Raw genomic sequence first — 22,047 nt, forward strand, 5'->3', positions numbered from 1 at the left:
TCTCCATGTTATAATAGCCCCAGACTTCCTCAGCAAGCCATAAACAAAAGGCCTGTCAAAGACCAAGGCACATCTGGTCAGAAAAACAGATGTTGCACTCTCCTGAGACAGAGGCAAGAAAATAAAAAAAGTCAAGAAGTTATGTGCAGAGTGACAGGTTCTTTCCATGAGAGGCTGATAAAACAAGGTCCCATAATCCAAGCCTCCTATAGGAAATCTAACAGTGGAGTTTGGGACAAAGACATTTGAGAGAGGGAATTGGTGATTCTTGGTTTACACAAGGATGTTTCCTCTTGGTGGACTTGTGGTTAAGTTCTCCTTCCTGGATTGCCATCGTCTTCTTTGTCACTCCACAGCTGATCCACACTCACAATAATGGGTTTTCCCTTGAAAATCCTTCAAGAGGATGTATTTTGTTTTAAAGGAAACTATTAAAAATAGTGAACATGAAACCCACGACATCTGCGTAGAAGGATTAGAAATTCTGACCTTTCCACAAACATCTCCTATCCCTTCACCATTTCTGAAGACTCCCTACAGAAGACAAAAAGGTTTTCTGATATTTTTTTTCTGCTACGATACCTTTCTATTGATTTCTTCCTTTATAGCATAAGACTTGTCCCAAAGACACAATGAAAAACTTGTGTTTAAACACATCTAGGTTCAGAAAGGAACACTAGTGAATATCAAAAATTGCTGGATATCAAAACCTGGTAAGACACCACCATTGCAACTTAGAGAATTGTCATATCTGGTTTTTCTATCTATTTCAGTGAATATAGATCCAATCTTCATGTGAAAACATCGTTATATGATGATCAAGTAAAAAACCAAATCAGTTAACTAAATTCCACTAGCCAAAATGTATCCTAACTAGTTTATCTATTGGATAAGGCTGACTGAAACTCAAGTGTCTTTGCTTTGGTTTTCAAATAATTATACATTATTTCAAATAGTTTGGACAGTATCTAGCCGACTTTGCACAGCTTACCCAAATCATTCCATGAAAAAGAGGCGAATTTACTGAGATACCATGCTGATTACATGTAGCCGTATTAGGGAGACAGCTTGAGGAAGAGCTCAGAAGTCCAAGTATTAGAAAAAAGGACACTATTTTCGAAGAAGCATCTGTTTGGTTTTAAAACAGAACCCTTAATGTGAAATATTTACTTTAAATATATTAGGATTCTTCCTTCTCTAACAATTCAACTTCAAAATACAATTTCATTCTACCAACCAAACGTCTTTCACATCAATGATGGTATTTTAAAGGTTCTTAAGAATCTTTTTCAGATAGATAGATAGATAGATAGATAGATAGATAGATAGATGATAGATAGATTCTAAACCCCACTTTCAACTATATTAATAAATGGTGAACCATCAGACAAAACAAGCAGTATTGGCCATCAGATGTAGTACAAGGTAACTTGCCCTTGGAGGGAATGCAAATTAGAAAGAACCTGTAACTCTGGGTCTTTAGCTGATAGGCTCATGGACTTGGTGGAGGATGATGGATGTGAAGGACTGAAACACTCACCTGTCTTTGTAGTTTATCACAGTATCGATGATAGCATTCATCTGTTTTGTCAGTTTGGGCGGATTTGGTGAGAGTTTCTCAGCTGGAGGGCGGCCTCTTCTCTTCTTAGCTTTTTCCACATCTTCCTTCACAGGATCTTTGTCAACATTTCTTCGCCTTTTTCTTTTCTTAAGCCGTACTTCCTCTTCCATTTCTTCCAAATTGCCGTCTTCGATGGCCTATTAATTGGAGACAAAGAAGGACAATTCAAGACAGGGAAATAACCAAGACGAATTATACATATATAACAATAATCAGAATAAAATGAGACTAACAAAAAAGTAAAAATAAAAGTTAACAGTAATCAATGAAGAGGGAAGAAAAAACACAAAAGAAAACATCACCTTATCAGATAATGCATCTATAACCCAAGTCTACTCCATAAGCAAAACATGTTGGAGGCCCCAAACACTCATGGTACAGAAGAATGACAAATGTTAAAATATCTATACATTCAAGTACTTGAAGGCAACTGAATCTATATACAATTTTAGCTTAATTTAAGAAAAAGTCCTTTGATGTCTCATCACTATGAGAAAGAAACAGGTAAACAAAAACCTTTAAGGGTGGGTGGAGAAAAAAAACAAAAATCCTATAAACACATCCATACAATCAGACAAGCTTTGACCTTTCCTTCTTTAAGGTTTTAAATCAATTTTCCCATGATTCACAACATAAATCAAAATGTCCATCCAGATTGTTCTAACGTAGCAATTAGTAAACAAGCAAAGAGGAAGCACAAAGCCACACTCCTTGGTAAACACTTAAATCATCCGATAGAGAACACACACACTCACAAACAACAAACACTTTTTTCCAATTACCTGCAAACGCTTGCTTTAAACCAGAGCCAGCAGCACTAATGCAGAGAGATAATAAAATAGCTATAAAAAACAACCAGGTATAAAAGAAACCTGTTCACAAAAGGCTAAAAGATCCATGTGACAGACCCAGAAGTTTAAACTTTTTTTTTTTTGGTAAGTCTCTAAACTTATGAAGAAAAAAATAAAAGGAAAAGAAAAATGCAAAAAAATTTAATTAAAAAAGGATAAAAGAAAATTTGATCGTAGGCAAGAAATTTGCTGAAAAAAAAGTCTTTAAATTACATTTTAAGATTTCATCCTCACACAAAATAACTGATGTTGCTATTTGTTCCCCCTTCCTCTCAATACTGCCTCCAGTATGCAAATGCTAATCAATCCTTTCTCGTAGCTGAAAGAACTCTAATCATAAGGCAATTACCTTCATTTCTCCACAGCACCAAACATGGCTAATATTTATGATCATGTGAGTATAACAATCAATATAAAGAGTGATTACAGCTCAGACATAATTTCTTTCACTTATGTACAATGCTTCCTGAAAAAGAAAGGTTTTGTGAAGAAAACCTGCTCCAGCACACAAAACAACCTGGCATGATAAAAATGCCAGTGGGATTAAAAAGATGTTTCCTATGCATCCTCCAATGTGTAAATCCATAGAAGCAACATGCACACAGACAGAATCCTGAGGGACAGCCTGAGCCCAGGCCTTAATAATCAAAAGACAATTTCCATCACGATCCCACAGTGTTTAGATAACCACTATGAAAGAGGCGAGATCTGATGAGTTATGAGGAAAAAAAGGAAAGAAGGAGAAGGAAAAAAAAGCCCCGCATTATTTCATTAATATTCATTTGCCTAAAAGCAGGACACCCACTATACAGCTAAACACACTGAAGCTAAAAGCAAAGATTAAGAAAAGGAAATTGTCCCGTATCTCTTGGAGACTGAACATGCTAATAATAAATACAGCATGCAAGGCTGTCAACAGTTAATAGTACTGCTCTCCTCAAGCCACCCAGTTGCACACAGAAATACGGAGAACACCGGCTTTTGATGTGTTACACACCTACACATGCCTGGGATGTCGTTCTACGGAATCTTCAAGACGGCAACGAAAAAGGATATTTACCTTACCACTATCAGCAGGCCGGCTATCGGAAATCACAGTTAGTGGGGATAAAATTAACAAGCCAGCAAAGCAGCGAGCTGCTAGTCTCTTCATCAGCTGATCAGGAAAAAAAAGAGAGCTGGGAAAGACTATGTTTTCATATACAAGTAATTTTATTTTACTGAAAATTTAATACTGAAAGGATTGTGGATACTCAAATCTGCTGTTTCATTCTACCTACTACAAGGCCTGAAGCCTTCTTCCTTCAGTCTGTTTTAATATTGACAACTACTTATCATATTTTTCACCCTTTATTATTCTAGGCAGCAGAATTAAGAGATTTTTTTTTTTTTGCTCAGGTAGTTACTGATTCTCGCTTGCATTTTTAACAATTAAGCCCATAAGAACACAAATTAATATTAAATTTTAATTTTTTAAAAATTAAAGCAAGGTATGTTTTTCTATTTTAATACCTCATTTTAGTTCTTTTTTTAAAAAAAAATTGCAGCATGGTTTTGGAGCACTCTCAAATGATTTTTAACAGAGAAGATCATTTTTTTAATTTGATGCATGAAACTAAAAGTAATATACATGGTATCATGTTCAAATATTTTAATAAAATTATGTGAATCGTCTCTTTAAAGAAAATCTCGACCAACTGTGATACTCCACTTTCAGTTTCATGCTGTAAAATTTTTCATTGTTTTTCTTTTCAGTGGGATACAGGAAGAGGGGCAAGTTGTAAAAAGAATTTCTACTGTCACCCCGCTTTATTTTGAAAAGAGGTGGGGGGGACAAAGCATAAGCTTGGGATGTTTGGACTTCTTAAGTCTCTAAATCTGTGAGTAGCTAAGAAGCAAAAGCAAATTAAATTGCAAACAGAACTAGGGAAACAATCTTTATTACAATTGCTCATACGTGCAGTTTCTTATTAAATTCAGGTTCTGGAATTACAAGGAAACACACAAAGTACTGACCATTCTTTCCCCTAAGTTAAGGTTTTATGCAGGAATTCAGAGCTACAAAACCTCTTCCCTCCTCCCCAGGATCCCCAATAACACACCGTTCTGTAGGGCTTTAAGGAGCTGAGATTTCTAAGGGTCTTTCTCTAGTTGCAATCTATTACATATTTCCCAATGTTTTTCACCTCCCCCCCCCCCCACTTAAAGGGTACAGTAAGATATTTCCTCCATGTAAGGAAAATTATTCATGGAGATCTTTTAAAAAACTGTTTTTTATTTTTTTTAATTATTTATTAAAACTATCTCAACTGACTCAACCTAGGGGTGGGGGTGGGGATCCAAAACAAAACCAAACCAAAACAATAACCAAAAAAAAAAAAAACAAAAAACTTGCTACACAATGCTAAAAGTACTCCCCTCCCCCCCCAATATTCCCCTCCCAAACCTTTTTACCAACAACAATAATGAAATAAATCACAGAAGCAAACCCCCAGTTTCCGACTGGTGACGTGTTGCGCAAGAGTGCCAGCCCTAATTCAACATACAGACGGCTCCCATGCTGAACTGCATCTAGATTTAATGAAGTGAATAGGAAGGAAGTCAGGGGAAAAAAAGTGTACAAATAAGAAATTAACGCTTTCCTTCCCTACCTAGTGAGATACAACTCTACAGCGAAGTTTGGTAAGGCACCTCTTCCCTTAAAGGCACACAGCACCCATTTGCCTCCGGACGGTAGGAAGAAAGCCCCATATGGTGATAAATCTCCAGCCAAGTTAAAAGAGTTAAGCATATTTCCGCCTGCGGGGTTTTTTTTTTTTTCTTTTTCTTTTTCTTTCTTTCTTTTTTTTTTTCCTGAATGAAGCTGGAAATTACTCCTTTCTCCACTGGATGGCAACCTTTTCCCCTCCCTCTTTCTTCCTCTTTCTCTTTTCTTTCAATTTTGCTTAAAAGAAAACACATACACACACACACACACACTCACACAAAAACGTTTTCATGACACTGGGTGTGCAAGGAAAAAGGAACTGGGTTTTTCTTCATCTTAAAAGAGATAAGAGAGCCGTGTGCAGCTGCTGACGAGGAATGCAGAACGGCAGCCGTGCACCATGCGTGTCCAGCTGCTTTACAGGAAAACACTTTGTAGCTTGCAAAAGCACATGGCAGCCCCGGGAATCAGCCCACACGTGGCTCTGGCCGTGGCTCTCTGTCATCATGACACACGCCAGCAACATCTTTCACTGAATGACAGCAGGTCCAGAAAGCAGGCATTATGCTTGTTCTCAGCCCAGAGGAGGTAATGAGGCGCTGTTACACACGTGACTTTCCTCCCGCTTCACACAGCAGAACGGGATCCATGATTAGGAATAAACAGGGACGGGCAAACAAAAAGCCACACACGACCCCCAGCCATTGTTTCCACCTCTGCATCTCCACACGTCTACCAGGCAGGGTGGCACGGCCCTTGCAGAGGAACAAACCATCTTAAGGAAGATGGAAAACAGCAATTCTAAAGACTTCTAGACAATGGCGATTTTCTTGCATGTGAAATAGGAAAAAAAAAAAAAAGACCAGTATTCTAACACTAGGCTCTGGTTTTTAGATACCATGCTGTTTGTCCTTAGAGACGCGGGTTTCTTTCTCCCTCTAGGACACAGGGATGGGTTTTCCTTGTTTAAGAACTCTGTTTAGATTCCGTAAGAGGCCCCCTGGATGTCTCTCAGGGTGAAAGCCAGGTCACAAAGCCAAAAGCTAAGCGGTAAAGACAATTAAGACACGTACATATCCTAGCGTTTTCTGAGTTCAATTGACATATTGCCACGCTAGATTGCAATATTCAGGAGAGGTTAATCTTCCCTTCGGTCTTGGGGAGGTCCGAAAAACCAGTAACATGGTATTCCCACGTTGGGAATACCAAGGCTAAAAATCAGAAAGTCAAAATTTAAAGAAAAGTCAAAGAGTCGTTCCTGCAATCCCATCATTTGGTAGGCTCGGAGCCAGGAGGATTGAAAGTTCAAGTTCAAGGCCAACCTAGGCTACACTGCAAGCTCCAGGAAGCCTGGGCAATACAGGGAGGTATACCCTGTCAATAAATAAATAAATAAATAAGTCATATGTGAGGGAAAATCTTAGGGATACTAAACAATAACAACAAAATTGATCATGGAGCCCCCCCCTTTTTTTTTTTTTACTCAACAGTGATCATTTTGGTCATTTAGGGCAAGAAGAAGTAGTTAGAACTCTTGGATGCAGAATTTCAGAATGAAGGCTTTGGACAGAAGTACCTTTGGGGTTATTATTGGTTCTGAAAGCAACTTGTTAGAAAAGAGTTCATAAAGTCAAGTTCCTGTAAGTGAAATAAAGCCAGAAACGAAAGATTCGACTCACACCAAAAAATTCTACTCACAGGAGAAAAGGACAGTGGTTCCTGGGATAAGGGAGGAGTAAGAGAGGTAGGGTTTAACTAATTTGAGAGGGTAGAAAAATCCTGGGGAGGGATGGATCCACACAGAACAATCTGCATGGATTTGTTGTAGAAATGTACACATAAAACGATTAAAACAAAAACGATTGAAACAGTGATAGTTCATGTAAATATTCTGTCACAATCAAATTCTCTAAATATGAAGGAGAAAATCCCAACAATCATACAGGCCCGTACATGCTCCTACCACTCAGTGCACAGCACGCAATACTGGGACATTTCAGAAGCTTTTAGCATTTCAACAGGTGGCACGCTCAGTCTTGCCCACTGAGAGAAAACTTTTCAAGAATCCCTTTTATTTATTTAGTGATATAAGAAACCACCAATGCACAGGGCTTAGCTACTCACAAATTTTTTAAGTTTGCTAAATGCCTCAAATGTTCAAGAGATGAATTCATCTCAAGACTGAGGGTTTTCTATCATACACCCTACACTGTAAGGCAAAACTCTGATCTCTAGGGTCAGATTCATTCACTAAACAGTCATTTACTTCTAAGAGTTTTGGGGTTTTTAGAAACAGGGTTTTTTTTAAAAAAAATTAATTTACTTATTCTAGAGGTGATGGATAAAGGGATTACAGTTATATGAGTAAGGTATGGAGTTCATTTCCTTTCGTACAGTGTCTTCTGGTTGCCTTATTCTCTCCTTTTTCTACCCATGAGTTGTATGGCTCACTTTCATCCAGCGAGCTCTACTGCTGCACTTTTTCACCCTTTCCCCTCGAGTCTGAACCTTCTCTCCCAAAGATATACACGTGAATATACCATATGTAAGGTAAAGAAGATAGAATCATCAAGAACTAAAAACTAAAAGAAAAAAAAAGTCTCTTTTCCCATATCATGGAGTTCACTTCAGTGTGCATATTATTTTATATAAATATGAAGAGGCACTTAGCCATTGCACGATTGTTTTTCCCTCCTGAAAAGAGTAGCCTTTTTTTTGGTCTCACTGTGTGTAAGTATCTAGAATCCTGTATAATTGGTCATATGCCAGTGCATTTTAGATCTAGCTTCCGCATAGGAGAAAGACCATGTGCCATTTGTCGTTCTAAGCTCGGCTTACCTCACTTGATATGATTTGTTCTAGTTCCATCCATTTCCCTGCAAATGGCATAATTTCATTCTTTCTAATGGCTATGTAAAATTTCATTGTGTATAGGTATCACAGTTTTGGGTCTACTCATTTTTGTGGGACATCAGAGTTGTTTCCATACCTTGGCTACTGTGAGGAGTGCAGCAATGAACATGGATGTGCAGGTGTCTTCATCATATCCTGGCTCATGATGTCCAGGGTAGATGCCCAGGAGTGGTATGGCTGGGCCGTAGGGAAGGTCTATGTTTAGTTTTTTATTGAGGAACCTCCAGACTGCTGTCCAGAGTGGATGTAGTAGTTTACATTCCCACCAACTATGCAGTAGGGTTCTTTTTTTTTCCTACATCCCCACCAACATTTGTTGCTGTGAAACAGGGTTTTGTTACGTAGTCTAGATGGCCTCAAACTCAAGAGCCTCCTGCCTCAGCTTCCCATGTGTGTGTGCCCATTTACTTTTTATCTTCTGCATTGTCAGGCAACTTGGATGCCAACCACATCTCTAACTCTTCCCAAGTTAAACTGAAGCAAATTATGCTGGCTATAGAGGATAGATGGAAAATGAACTGAGTCTTAGATTAATGAATTTCTACATATGAATTTTGAGGTTTGGGGTTCAATAATCTCAGGTCACTTTTGCAACAACAAGAAATTAAGGGTCCCTTTCTACCCCTCTGACATAAGAAAGGTACATAAAAACACTGGGGTCGGGGAAGTGGCTAAGAAGGGCAAGTTGAACCACAGCTTCTCATTTTAATCAGGAGCTGCTCATGATTTGCTCTTCTCTTAAGCAGGGATCCTAAGAGAGGTGTGGGTCCCTCTTTATTTTTTAATTCTCAGTATATTGAAAAAATGAAGAAATTCCAAGGGAAGGGGACAAACAGTAAAAGTTCATAAATGTGAGACTTTGCTCAAATAAATGATTCTCTTCAGTTAGTGGGCTGTCCCTGATTCCTCATCCTAGACCCAGGATTTCAGGATCCTACCCTAAGACAAATCCTCTAATCTTATGCAGCCAGTCATTGTGGCTGAGAGCATCAAATCACTAGCAGGGCAAATGCAAGGAACAACCAGGAACAAGGGAGGACAATAGGTAGGTATGGCCACAGAAGAAATAAAAAACACAATACATAGTTTGATGCTATCTGGTACAGGAAAACACCAGCTTCATCTGAAGAATGACACACAGCATCACTGGTACCTCTGTCTACAGCATCATTAGAACCTCTGCAACATTCCTGGTATCTCTATCTGCTCCTATAACTACCAGGTCATAGCAGCAACACCTAATCCACAGTTTGCTACGCGTTGCTAGGCACCCAGGGCTTCCTGCACACTGATTCATTTAATCCTCACAATAGCCTTAGGAGGTAGGTATTATTATTCTCTTTATTTCATAGATGAGGAAACTGAAGCCCAAAGTACTGAAGTAGCCTTTTGTTCTAGATCATACGGAAGTAGCAGACTAAATATTTGAATTCTGAAAAATTGGCTGCATAAACCATACCCCAATCAAGCAGGCTATTCTATTTTATAGTATTCAACAGTAGCTGTGGTCTAATCATGGCTTAAACCATCAGAAAAAAGACTGAGGGATACTTGCTGGTTTTCGGAGAATAATTCAATATAATACATCCTAAAAACACTTCCAGCAGAAATCACCTATGCAAACATTTGCAGTCTCTACTTTGCATAGAATTCTATGACCATAAAAAGGATCATGTGAGTACCAGTGGCTCACGCCTATAATCCTACCTAATCAGGAGGCTGAGATCCGAGGATCACAGTTTAAAGCCACCCTTGTAGGAAAGTTTGTGATACTTTTTTTTGTTGTTGTTGTTGGTCGTGGGGCTTGAACTCTGGGTTTGGGCACTGTCAGTTTTCTAGTGGTTTATTGGAGATAAGAGTCTCACAGACTTTCCTGCCCGGGATGGTTTTGAACCGTGATTCTCAGATCTCAGCCTCCTGAGTAGCTAGGATTACAGGTGTGAGCCACCGGCATCCGGCTACTTTTTTTTTTTTAAGTTAAAGAAATTTATTCTTTTAAAATACTCTCATGTACACTTTCAAGGCTCTTTTGAGGGGAACAAGATTCTCTTACAATCAATGTTATCTTAGAACAAAAATGACATATGTATGACAGTACATTTTGGAAGTAACTGGCAAAATAAAAATGTAAATGTCTATAGTGAGTTAAGACTGCAACATATTTGCAGATTAAATGGACCCACATCACAACTATGTAGTGCAAACCCAAACTTTCAGTTTTTGGCTTCTCCATTACTGTATTTCTTAATACTATGCATAAATGAATTGTGTCCATTTGCAAATCACAACTGGCCAAGATAAGGGGAAATTCCATCAGAAAAACGGATAAATTTGAATGCATAGTACAGTATGCATCCTGTGATACTATTATCTCCAATTAACTACTAAAAGAGCTGGAAGTAGAGCTGTGGCTACAGTGCAAGCCTTGAGCAAGAAAGCTCAGAGACAGTGCCCAGGCTCCAAGTTCAAGCTTCACGATTGCCACTAAAAAGAAAAAAAGATCATAAAAGTTGATTCCATAACAAAGCCGCTTTATGTGGGAAAATTATGCCTGGTTTAGGACCTTGGATTTATGTTTTTTTTTTTTTTTTGTCAAAAACCTTTAAAAAGTAATTTAATGTTATCAAGGTATACGGAAATTAAAAACATAACAAAATGACCATAAACTTACTATTAAACATTGAACACTAACTTGTTTTATTGCTTTGAAAAAATTTTATCAAGAACACTTTAAAGTTGGGTGCTGGTATATGCCTGTAAGTCTAGCCACTTGGGAGACTGAAATCTGAGGATTTCAATTCTAAACCAGTCTGGGCAGAAAAGTTTCTTATCTCTAACTAGCCAAAAACCAATAGAGGTCTGGCTCAAGTGGTAGCCTTGAGCACAAAAGCTAAGCAAAAACACTTGATTTGAGCTCATCCCTTAACAATATCTACATATCTCATAGATAATTTGGTGTTTACCTTCTTACCAGATAACTTACAATAATGGAACTAATATCTTTTCTATGGTTTGACACAGTGTCATATTCAGAAGTTGAGATCAGCTTACATTTTTTATCCTTTGCTCTTTCAATGGTAGAAAATATCTCAGAGTTCCTTTTTATAGTGTGAAGAGGTTTGGAATTTTTTTTGCTTTGCCAGTATCACTTCCTCTGGGTCATCTTAACTTTTTCTCACCAGAGTCCCTGGCTCTAGATATTCAGTTTCTTTTTTATAGGTACTTTGCAACTATCTTTTTTCACATAAAAAGTTGCCAGGACTATCTTCCAAAAGGTCTGTCTCAGCAGCATTAAATATTCAAGGAGGGCCATAAACCTGACCACACTAATCCTTGGACTCTGGTGCTAATCTCACAGACATACCCTTCTTTGAGCTGGTGGCATCACCTGACATTTTAACATCAGTCAATTCATATCGACTTCTGAAATCAGCCCTGACTGGTAGAGCAAAGGTTTTCCCATGGTCTCTGTGTCATTTTCATTTTTCTTAAACTTCAACACTGTGGCCTGCGTACCAGCTAAACTGGCTAGAATTTATGATCATTATGGTCGACAATCTACTAGAGTAAAAGTAAGATGCAATTTCAACCATAAGTGGCTTTCTGTTCCTAGTGCAATTTAAACTAAAATATGTTGAGATGATTTTGTTTTTAGAGTCATTCGACTATTTCAATATGGCTTGTACTACAGCTCCACCATAGGCCCAGATCTTATGTTATCTGCACTAGCCTGTTGCCATTTTCAAATCTCCCAACTCATTTTACAACCTGCATTATCATTGCATGTTTCTTTACTCTGCTTTAAGCCCTTGGTGGCCAATTCTTTCCTTCCCTCTTTCCTTTTCTCTTTCATTTCTTCTTTTCTTTCCCCTCTCTTCCCTTTTTTTGGGGGGGAGGAGGGTACCATTTGGGGGTTTGAACTTAGAGCCTGAGCTTTTTTGCTCACAGTTAGTGCTCTACTGCTTGAGCCACAGCTCAACTTCTGGCTTTTTGGTAGTCAATGAAAGATAAAGAGTCTCACAGACTTTCCTGCCCAGACTGGCTTCAAACTATGATCCTCAGATCTCAGCCTCCTGAGCAGCTAGGATTACAGGTGTGAGCCACCAGTGCCCAGAATTTCCCTCTTCACAAATTTCTTACACAAATATGTGTAAAATACCCAGTGGGATACAGGGCAGGGGAGAGGGGACTAGCAAGTACATGCTGTCTGTGGCTGGATTAACAATTGCTCACGGATAAAGTAAGTAACAGACTTAGCGGTCACTGGCCACAGTGTGCAGATGTTCTTTACAAGGATTTGTGGCCTGAAGAGCTAGCAGCAAAGCACGCATTTTATATGCAAGAGTTCACAATCGCTACACCACAGTGTTACTGTCCAAAATTCCTATGCTGAGGTCCTAATTCCGGATAGTCCAACATCTGGCTATTCTCAGATACGGCCATTATTAAGCCTATGTGACTTAAGTCCTTCCAAGAAAAGTGGATTGACTGAGACACTGAGACATGCTCTGAGTGTGGCATACTCTGTGGCAGGAAGGCCTTGCCATTCTTAGAGAGAAGGGGCTCCTAAGTAGCCCGGACAAAAATCCGCAAACTTCAATATAGCAAATGCCTTCTGAGCATGGCCGATGGGAGGAGCCTAACCCCTCATTCTGAGTATATAAATAAAATCTTCCACAGAGAGATCCAATTCATGGTGTGCGTATATATGACAGTCCTGGGGCTTGAACCCAGGGAAGTCAGGGCCTGGGCACCATATCCCTGAGCTTTTTTTTTTCCTTCTCAAGGTTAGTCCTCTTACCACTTGAGCCATACCTCCACTTCTGGCTTTTGGGTGGTTAATTGGAGATAAAGAGCACCTCATGGACTTTCTTGCCCAGGCCAGCTTTGAACTGTGATCCTCAGATCTCAGCCTCCTGAGAAGCTTGGGTTACAGGTGTGATTCATCACCACCTGGCCTCAATTCACTTTATGACCTCAAAAAGCTCTCTGTGGTCTTTACTTCTTTCTCTTTGAATTTCTATTTCTACAAATGAAATTTCGACCAGTCTACCAATCATCCCAAGAAAATAACTTTATCCTTTTTCTTCCAACTAAGCAAAGATTCCCCACCCCCCACCCCTGCCATCTTTCTGATTCCTCTAAGGACAGCCTCATTTCCCATAATTATCTAAGCTGGAAACTTTCAAAATCATCCATTTTTCCTTTTTATATCCCCAAGCATTATAGATATCCCATAGTTTACTTCTAAAATCATTCACAAACAACATTTTCCTTCTGGGCTTTGGATGCTGGCCCCCTTATGAGTGAGTTTGTTTCTGAGATTCTGCTTTTTCTCTCTTCCTCCTTTGCTTTTTCATAATTCATCCTAACAGTTCAAAGGATGGGCACATCATTCTTTCTCCCATTTTAAAACATGTTCAAGGCTCTGAATAATTTCTGTATACCAGAATGAAGCCTGGAGTATCCAAGGTCTACCGCCACCGAGTTTTCTCCCCAGTTCTAAGGCTGTAAAAACTATGTGTCCAATATACAAGGTCACACTGTAAGGAGGAGACACACATTTCCCAGCCTCCCTGGGCTTCTCTCCGTCTGGATTCTCTTCCTGATCCTCACTTCCTGCCCAAACCATACTTATCATTTTAGTAGAGGCTAAAATATCATTTAATTTAATATCCTAACTGATTCCTCCTTCCTTTGTACTTTCATAATATAAAGACTTTTATTCAGTTGGTTTAATTCTGCTTTGTATAAGTCAGTTTGCTGGCTTGAAAATATATCCAAATCTCCTATTAGCTTGAAATATCTCTTTTTTGGAAAAAAAAAATTTAAAAGAGTTCTTTTAATCAAATTAGGTTCCAAAGGCACCAGTGGGACCCCAAAAGTCTTGCTGGAATAAAATCAAGTCTTCATTGTTTACTCCTCTGCTTTCTCGAAATGACAAGGCTTTAACCAAGGAAGCACATTCTAATACCTGGCTTAAGTGATTACTATTTGAAGGAAGGCTACACAATCATACAGTGAATTAAGGTAAGTCAGGTAAATGGGGGAAGATGAAGACCTCTGTTTTTAGTTTATCTTGCTGAAGCTTACCACTTTAAAACCGCCTTTTCTTTAACTGGTGACCACACCATTTTCTGTCTTTCTTTAGCTTTGAGAGTTAAATGGCTTAAAAAGACCTTCAGCCTTGGAAGCAAAAAGCCACCTGGGAGCTGAGAAGCAATGAAGATCTAACCTCAGTTCAAAGGCAGAGAAGTATTTGCAACTCCATTGAGCCAGTTAAGGAGGAGGGCAGGCAAGGGTCCAGCTTTCCTCGACAAAAAGCCAAACTAGGGTGGAGGAACCACCCTGCAGTCGGAAAAGGCTCACAGAGTCCTGCTGCTCACAAGATGGAAACCCACAAAGGAGCCCCTCTCTAGAAAGGGCGGGTGACCAGCTATCCAGCCTCCCTCTCAGGGTTGTCTTGAAGCTCTGTAGTATAAGACTGCAGGTCATCAAAACTCTGTTTCTGATTTGACTCAAGCTCCTGCACCTTTTCAAGAAGCAAACAAACTTCACAAGCCAGGAGGACCCTGACTCAGTGGGCAAAAGGGTCCATCAGCCCACGGGGATGGCGATTCCTGTCTTCTGCCCCAGCTGTGCACAGAGGTGCATTATCAGAACATGAAAGGCGACTGACTGGGCATTCAACTTAAGGACAAATCCCTAGCTATATTCCATGACTCTGAGGTTCTGTAAAAGGGGGATATAACATGTATTTCAAGACTTTAGTGGGATTAAAAGGTAGTATATGTATAATATTTAGCCTTGTTCTGTCTGATACAGAGAAGGGAGGAAGACTGACAGGAATTGAGAGATGGAGCTTGAATTGGCTCAAGGTTAGCCCGTTGGGCTGGGGGGATAGCATGCCTGGCATGTGTAAGGCTCTGCATTTAGATCTCCAGCCTTAGAAAGTCAACATTTCCATGAATATGAATTTTGCTTAAGAATTCAGTCCTGAAGGCTTGGAGGCTTGGTTCAGGTCATGTGTAGAATGCCAGTCAATGAGTGAAACAACTATTAAACACCAAGTTCGAGTCCTGGTCTTGGACAACAAACAAACAAACAGGTAAATAAATAAATAATTTAAAAAAAAATTCAGTCTTGAGAAGGAAAAAAAGTGGTTGATATTTAATAACTTTCTGGCAGTAAAAATATACCAGTCATAGAATACAAAAGAGGTTAGAAGTCATTTTTTGTTTTGTTTTTTTTTTTAAAGAGGACAAACAGCCTGTGAAATACCAAAGCCCTGCTTAGAGAGAAAAAGAAAAGTTGCTTTTCCAGTGTGGAAGGCATGCCCCCACATAGCCTTCGTGTGCTGAAAACAACGAAAGAGGCAATCCCCTGGCATCAAGCATCCGGCAAAACAGGGGGTTCATACAGAACGGGATGGAGTACAATCCAATACCACCAGCAACAGGCTGGGGCTTGATGAGATTTACTGCCACTGCCACAAAGTAACTCATCACAGGATAAAAATAATTCTGAGTGTAATGGCTCCAAAATATTCCCTGTCTGGATTTTAACTTGGCTCCCCTTCCAGTCTGGATACAGGAAGATCAAGGAGATTGTAGGTAATACTAGTTTCTTTCCTTCCTTCTTATGTATTTTTGCACTATGCTTTTATGACGGGGAAATGCCTTCAGATAAACTTTAAACATAAGCAATGAGGAAAAAAACACCAAAAAGAGTCACAGTCCCGCAGAGCTTCAAATATACTGGATCAAGATTCTAAAAGTTCAAAAGACACAACTAAATAGGAACTATCAGATTCATGTAACCAGATAAAATGGTGGCAAATAGGGAACTCCTAAACTCGGCTCACATTTATTAATTCACATTCAACAAATGTTCATGCTCAGTGCCCCCCACCCTGACACTACAGTCTGTGGATTTCCCAAAATCCTTCCCTTACCTCCTGTAGCATATTGTCGTCCCTTGGTCTCGTGGGATATTGGCTCCTGGAACCCCTAACCCACACCCAAACACACAGATACTCAACTACCTTACATAAAGCAACCTAAATACCTCTTTCCATATACTTTAGCCAGGTGCTGGTGGCTCATGCCTATAATCCTGGCTACTCAGGAGGCTGAGATCTAAGGCTTGTAGTTCAAAACTAGCCCAGGCAGGAAAGTCTCTTATCTCCAATTATCCAATTAAAAGACTTTATCTCCCATTAACCACCTGAAAACTGGAAGTGGCTCTGTGGCTCAAGTGGTAGATCACTAGCCTTGAGCTGAAGAGCTGAGGGACAGCTACCAGGCCCAGAGTTCAAGCCCTGTGACCAACACACCAACACACCAACACACCAACACACACACACACACACACACACACATTACTGGTAATACCCCATTTAACACTAGTATTATGTAAGTGGTTGTCACACAATACTACTTAGAGAATGATGATTGCTTCTTTTTAAAAAGTCTGTATCTGTTCAGTAAACAGTCTTTCTGAAAGTTTTTAGCTATCATTGGATCTGAGGATACGGAACCCATTAATGTATTGACTATTTTTTTTTTTTTGGCAGGTCCTGGGGCTTGAACCCTCGGCCTGGGTGCTATCCCTGAGCTTCTTATACTCAAGGTAAGCATTTTACCACTTGAGCCACAGCACCACTTCTGGCTTTTTTGAGTAGTTTATTGGAAATAAGAGTGTCACAGGGACTTTTCTGCCTATAGGCTAGCTTCAAACCAGGATCCTCAGGTATCAGCCTTCTGAGTAGCTAGGGTTACAGGCGTGAGCCACCAGCACCTGGCCTGATTTTTTTTTTAAGTAAACGCAGGTGGTCTTTGGCACTGATAATTTGGAAGATTATGTGATTTATTTTTTCCAGTGAATACAATGGATCCATTTAGCAGCTGTTACATACTCTGAAAGGTAGTGTGCAAGGGATTAACAATAGGACTGGTGGGTTACTTCTTGGTCTATCCAGACGCAGGCCTGACGCCCCTGTGTGGACAGACTGTACTCCTTCACCAGCTTTGCCTCCTTGGCGTCCTTTTGCCTCCTTCACATCCCATTAGCACTCAGGTGCTACCACAATGCTGAGTTCCCGAAATCCTGAAATCCTGGCGGGCAGGTACTGAGCCCCACCCCACACACGCAAGGTCCCTTCCCCAAGCCTTTCCAGTGCTGAAGAGGAAGTCTAAGAATATAGAAGAAAAATTTTAAGGTTTGCTTCCTGAGAAAGGAATCTCCTAAAACTGGCCCTGGCCCTGGACAAATGCACACTGTGCTAAGCACACCAAAGGCGCTGTTGAAGAATGACAGGCAGAGAGATGAACTCTAGACTTGACCCACCTTGACCCAGCTCCATTGTACAAGTCTTTTCATGAGTCTGATCCAAGATGTTTTATGGCCCCAGAGTGGCAACCAGAACCCTATATCCCGATGCCTGACCCACTTTCCTTCTACTAAGTCACCAAAGGCAACAGTAAGAGGAGAGGAACGAAACTACTAGCAGTCTCCTGAAGCTCTTCTTCGAAAGAACATAGCCCCTAACACATAATTTGTAAAAGGATTCTCCATGGTCTAAGGGGAAAGATATTCCTTTTTGAAAAAATACTAACAAAACAAAAAACCAAAACAGCACCGTGTCTGGATGCTGGTGGCTGACACTTGTAATCCTAGCTACTCAGAGGCTGGGCTTTAAACTGTGATCTGAAGATCACAGATGAGACTCTCATTTTCAATTAGCCACCAAAACGTTGGAATTGGAGGTATGGTTCAAGTGGTAGAGTGCCAACTTCGAGCACAAAACCTGAAGGACAATAACCCTGCCCTGAGTTCAAGCCCTAGTACCCCCTTGACACTGTGTGTGTGTGTGTGTGTGTGTGTGTGTGTGTGTGTGTGTGTCTGTGTCTGTGTTTTGGGAATGTGTATTTTATGATGGACTCTGAGCACACTGATCTTCATGTTGAATTTTGGTAGGAATGGCAGCATAAGGATCAACTTCTGCCTAAAGCAAAATGCCATGCCTCATCTACAATTCTTTTTGATGCTGACAATTCTGACGTTAACAGGAAATAAAAAATAAGCAATCTAACAGGCATGAATGGCTTTATTCATATATATATATATATATATATATATATATATATATATATATATATATATATCAGAATATTTATATGGGAACTTTTACAAAACTGAAAAAGAAAAACTCAACTAATTTAGTACTTTATGTCTTCTTTAAAATGTTGGGTTAGATGAGCTTTACTGATCCAGTGTTTGATGAAAAACAAAGGTTTCAAGCTAGCAGACAGCTGTTTTAAGATCGATGAGGATTTTTGAGGAATAGCTGAGTGGTTGTACTTTGTATGCATGTTTCAGTAATCTCCATCAATGTGTTCTGAAATTAGAAATGGAGCCTTCACATTCTTGAAAAGCTCATAAGCACTTTTATGTGAAATGGCATTGCTTTAGGATTCTTTTAAGTAAGAAGTCTTTACATGAGGGCACGGATCACTGGAATCAAATTGGAGAGAATGCCAGCCATTGCTACCTTGACCCATAAAAAGAAAACATGTAAAATTACTGACAGTGCCAAAAAGATATAAATGACAACCCCCTCCTAACCTGCATCTGCCCGTAATCCCTGCACGTATTCACCCACTTACTGAGTGGCCACTCTGAGTGCACTGCTGGGACGTAGCCCTGGAGAAGACAGGCAGTGGTGTGGCCATCCTGGAGCTCAAAAACTCTTCACACACGGCAATGGAAGGTGACAGTTACTGGCAGGGGCTGGCTCTCTCAACAAGAGTAGCCAGGAAGCGTCATACTGGACAAGAAGGAGAGGTGAAGATAAGGAAAACACAATTCCAGTGTGGGATGGGCCAGAAGGACAGTCCTGTGTGGCAGCCACCAAGCAAACAAGGGTCAACGTTCTAGACCATATTAAAGTGCTCAGATTTTGGTATACTTCCAAAGGGAGACCACTGGGGCAGTTATTCAGAAGTGGTGATCAGAACAGATAGTCAGCTTGGAAAATTCCCTTTGACGCCTCTGGGCAGCCACCTGAACTACTGAGGGTAAAAAGAAGAGCTCTGCGCTACATTGCCAGGAATCTGAAAGTGTCACCTAGCCAAGATCCAGACCCTCTTTTATTTTCTCAGTGAATATCCTGTGCTATAATTCTTTTTCTCCCGAGGGAAGAAGAATGAGTGGAAAACTACATACGCACAGCGGATGTTGTTAGAAAGGTTTGTGTCTCCTTGCTGAGACAGAAAGATCAACTTAGTTGCCTTCTGTGTCTGGAGGCCATAATGTCCTAAGAAGCAATTGCCCTTTTCTCCCCTTGGATTTTGAAGATGGGAAAGGCATACCTGTAAATATAATCATCAGAAGGGTGACACTAAAAGTCTAGCCATAAGTTGACTATATATATCTGGTTCAAACTCTACTGATTTCCAAGTTAGAAGCCCTACAAGTTAAAGCATCTCACAATCTGTTTTTACTTATTAATTTCCACCTGTGTACACTTGCAGATCTGCTTTTGACAAGGTCTTGAAGATGGCTAACCACACACTGGTAACCGACAAGTATGGCTCTTAATTGTACAAAAGCCAATCAGCTGTGAATGAGAGAAGTACCTTGACACTACTTCCCTGTCCAAGCATAGTGTACGGCTCGACCTAATTAATGTTCAGTGCCTGGATACTGAAGGAAGTTAACTTTTATACAACTTCTACTCATGTACTCATGATTAAAAGAGCAGAACATGACCCTTGCAAAAAGTACAATCCAAAGCTACCAGCACAACTATGTTTATTGCAGCATTATTTACCATAGCTAAGATATGGAACCAACCCAGATGCCCCTCAGTAGATGAATGGATCAAGAAAATGTGGTATATATACACAATGGAATTCTATGCCTCCATCAGAAAGAATGACATTTCCCCATTTGTTAGGAAATGGAAAAACTTGGAAAAAATTATATTAAGTGAAGTAAGCCAGGCCCAAAGAAACATAGGTCCCATGGTTTCCCTTATTTGCAATATCTAGTATAGGTATGAGTCAAGCGGAAAAAGTCAGAGAATGTGATGTTAGGAAAACGAACCCTCAAATATGTATTTTAATGTTTTTGTTTCTTTCATGCATGTGTTTCTAACGCACTTATAAGATTATTTCTTTGTTGCTTTGTATGTCCCTCCCCCACAGTGTAACCCCCGCTTTCACTATATTTGATGTCAGTATAACATGTGGAGGAGACGGGGACAAACAAGTCGTTTAAGGATTCAGGTGGACCTGTTGCAACAATGAGAAGTACAAAATGTCATGTCAAAACCAGCTTTACAATGTCGGTGTGTGGGGGGGGGGGGAGGGGGGTATGATTGGGTGGGGGGGAGGGGGGAGGCTGGGAAGGGAGGTGAAGGGTAAACAAAGGAGGAGGCTGCAATGCTTGGTAAGAAATGTATGCATTATCCTGCCCATGTAATTGTAACCCCTCTGTACAGTATGTTCTCAAATAAAATAAAATAAAATTAAAAAAAAAAAAAAGTACAATCCACAGCAGCTTTGGGCAATTTTAGAAATTTCTTTTGGGTAGCTGGAAAGGATTCTTGTGAATTTGGATGTTATAACAAAGTTCCAGTGATTGGGCTAAGGGTTGCCCAGAGAGCTGTTGACATTGACTTTTTCTGGTATCCTTATAAGCAAAAAGAAGGCTAGGGCACTTACTTGAGGATTCTTTCAATATACAAGCACTAATGTTCATGAGGGCTCCACTCCCATGACCTAATAACTTTCCAAAGGCTCCTTTGCCCTTAGACCATCACACTGGGGATTCAGTTTCAACATACAAACTGGGTTTGGGGAGTCAGGGGGAAGATACAGACATTCAGTCCCCAATAATCCATAAGGAGCAAGAGATCTTTCCAAGACCCTACCCCACAGCAGATACTTAGAAACTGCTTTTTGCTAAAAAAGCACTGGCTCCTCACTTGGGCCCATAAGATGACTAAAAGCAGGACAAAAGCCTAGGCTCCATTTTTCATCTGTCTCCTTTGTCTGCAAAGTTTGGGTCAGACTCCTGATTAACAGTGCACATAGCATGTTAATCATTTGAGGGCTGCTTGTCTACAACCTAGTGATAGCTAACCGCTCTTCATCTCCCTTCAAGGCTGAAGGCTCAAAGAGTAATTGGAGCATTTTACTCTCAGCATTTACAATGTCCTGTTCCAGGACCCCCATGAGAGATCTGAAAAGTCTTCAATCTATGTCTTAAACCTGCAGTCCAGGAATAGCAGAGCTTTGCAGATAAATCACCCCATGATGAGCTCACCTTCAAGCTGGAGCAATCACTGCCCCCAGGAACTGGAGTGCCAGCTCAAGGAATGAAGGACTTCCTCAAACTACCTCCAGAGCCTGAGGATGATCAACCAGACCATACCAGATCAAGCCTGTCTAATCATGCCGCCTCTTGGCCCCTGTCTTGGCTGTTTAGATCTAAATCTCACATCAGTACCCTGAAGATGGGCTCAAGTTGCTTTGTCTCCCCTCTTCCTGAAGCCACCAGATTAAATATGTCTCCTTTCTTTCTACCCTGTATCACCACTGGTCTCTAATTGTCCTTTTTCTTGGGGTGAGAAGTGACATCTGGCACATTGGAACCCCTGGAGTGGGGCCTCTGGCCCAGGACTGAGGTAACATACATACTAGGATCCACATTGCAGATTCCTGACAGCCCTAGTGTTTTTCCTTTAGGCATGAAGGATAAAGGGGAAAAACTGGAGCAAAGATAATTAATGGCTGAATATGGGCTGGCAGGCAGTTAGGTAGAAACAGACTAAAGTCAATTAACAGCAGGCTGGCTGAAATGGATAGGTCTGTGGCTAGGCCCAAGACATCTTCAACAAGGACACATGGCATCCTGTTTTAATTCCACAGAGAATAAGGAATTTCTTT

General features: G+C 40.3%; 1 protein-coding gene across 3 annotated transcripts in view; it reads right to left on the minus strand.

The window, feature by feature from the left end:
- The window catches only part of Smarca2 (SWI/SNF related, matrix associated, actin dependent regulator of chromatin, subfamily a, member 2), a 172,544-nt gene that overhangs the window by 29,339 nt on the left and 121,158 nt on the right, over positions 1-22,047 (minus strand). For 2 of the 3 annotated variants that reach the window (XM_042699317.1, XM_042699316.1), the window contains exon 28: positions 1,541-1,758. In XM_042699317.1, the coding sequence (XP_042555251.1) occupies positions 1,541-1,758 (218 nt within the window). Of the gene's footprint in view, positions 1-1,540; positions 1,759-3,532; positions 3,629-4,961; positions 5,051-22,047 lie in introns of those variants that run through there. The other variant, XM_042699318.1, reaches the window with a different exon arrangement.

The sequence above is a fragment of the Dipodomys spectabilis genome, unplaced genomic scaffold, assembly GCF_019054845.1.
Source record: "Dipodomys spectabilis isolate Male_0828 unplaced genomic scaffold, ASM1905484v1 ptg000241l, whole genome shotgun sequence".
NCBI lineage: Eukaryota > Metazoa > Chordata > Mammalia > Rodentia > Heteromyidae > Dipodomys > Dipodomys spectabilis.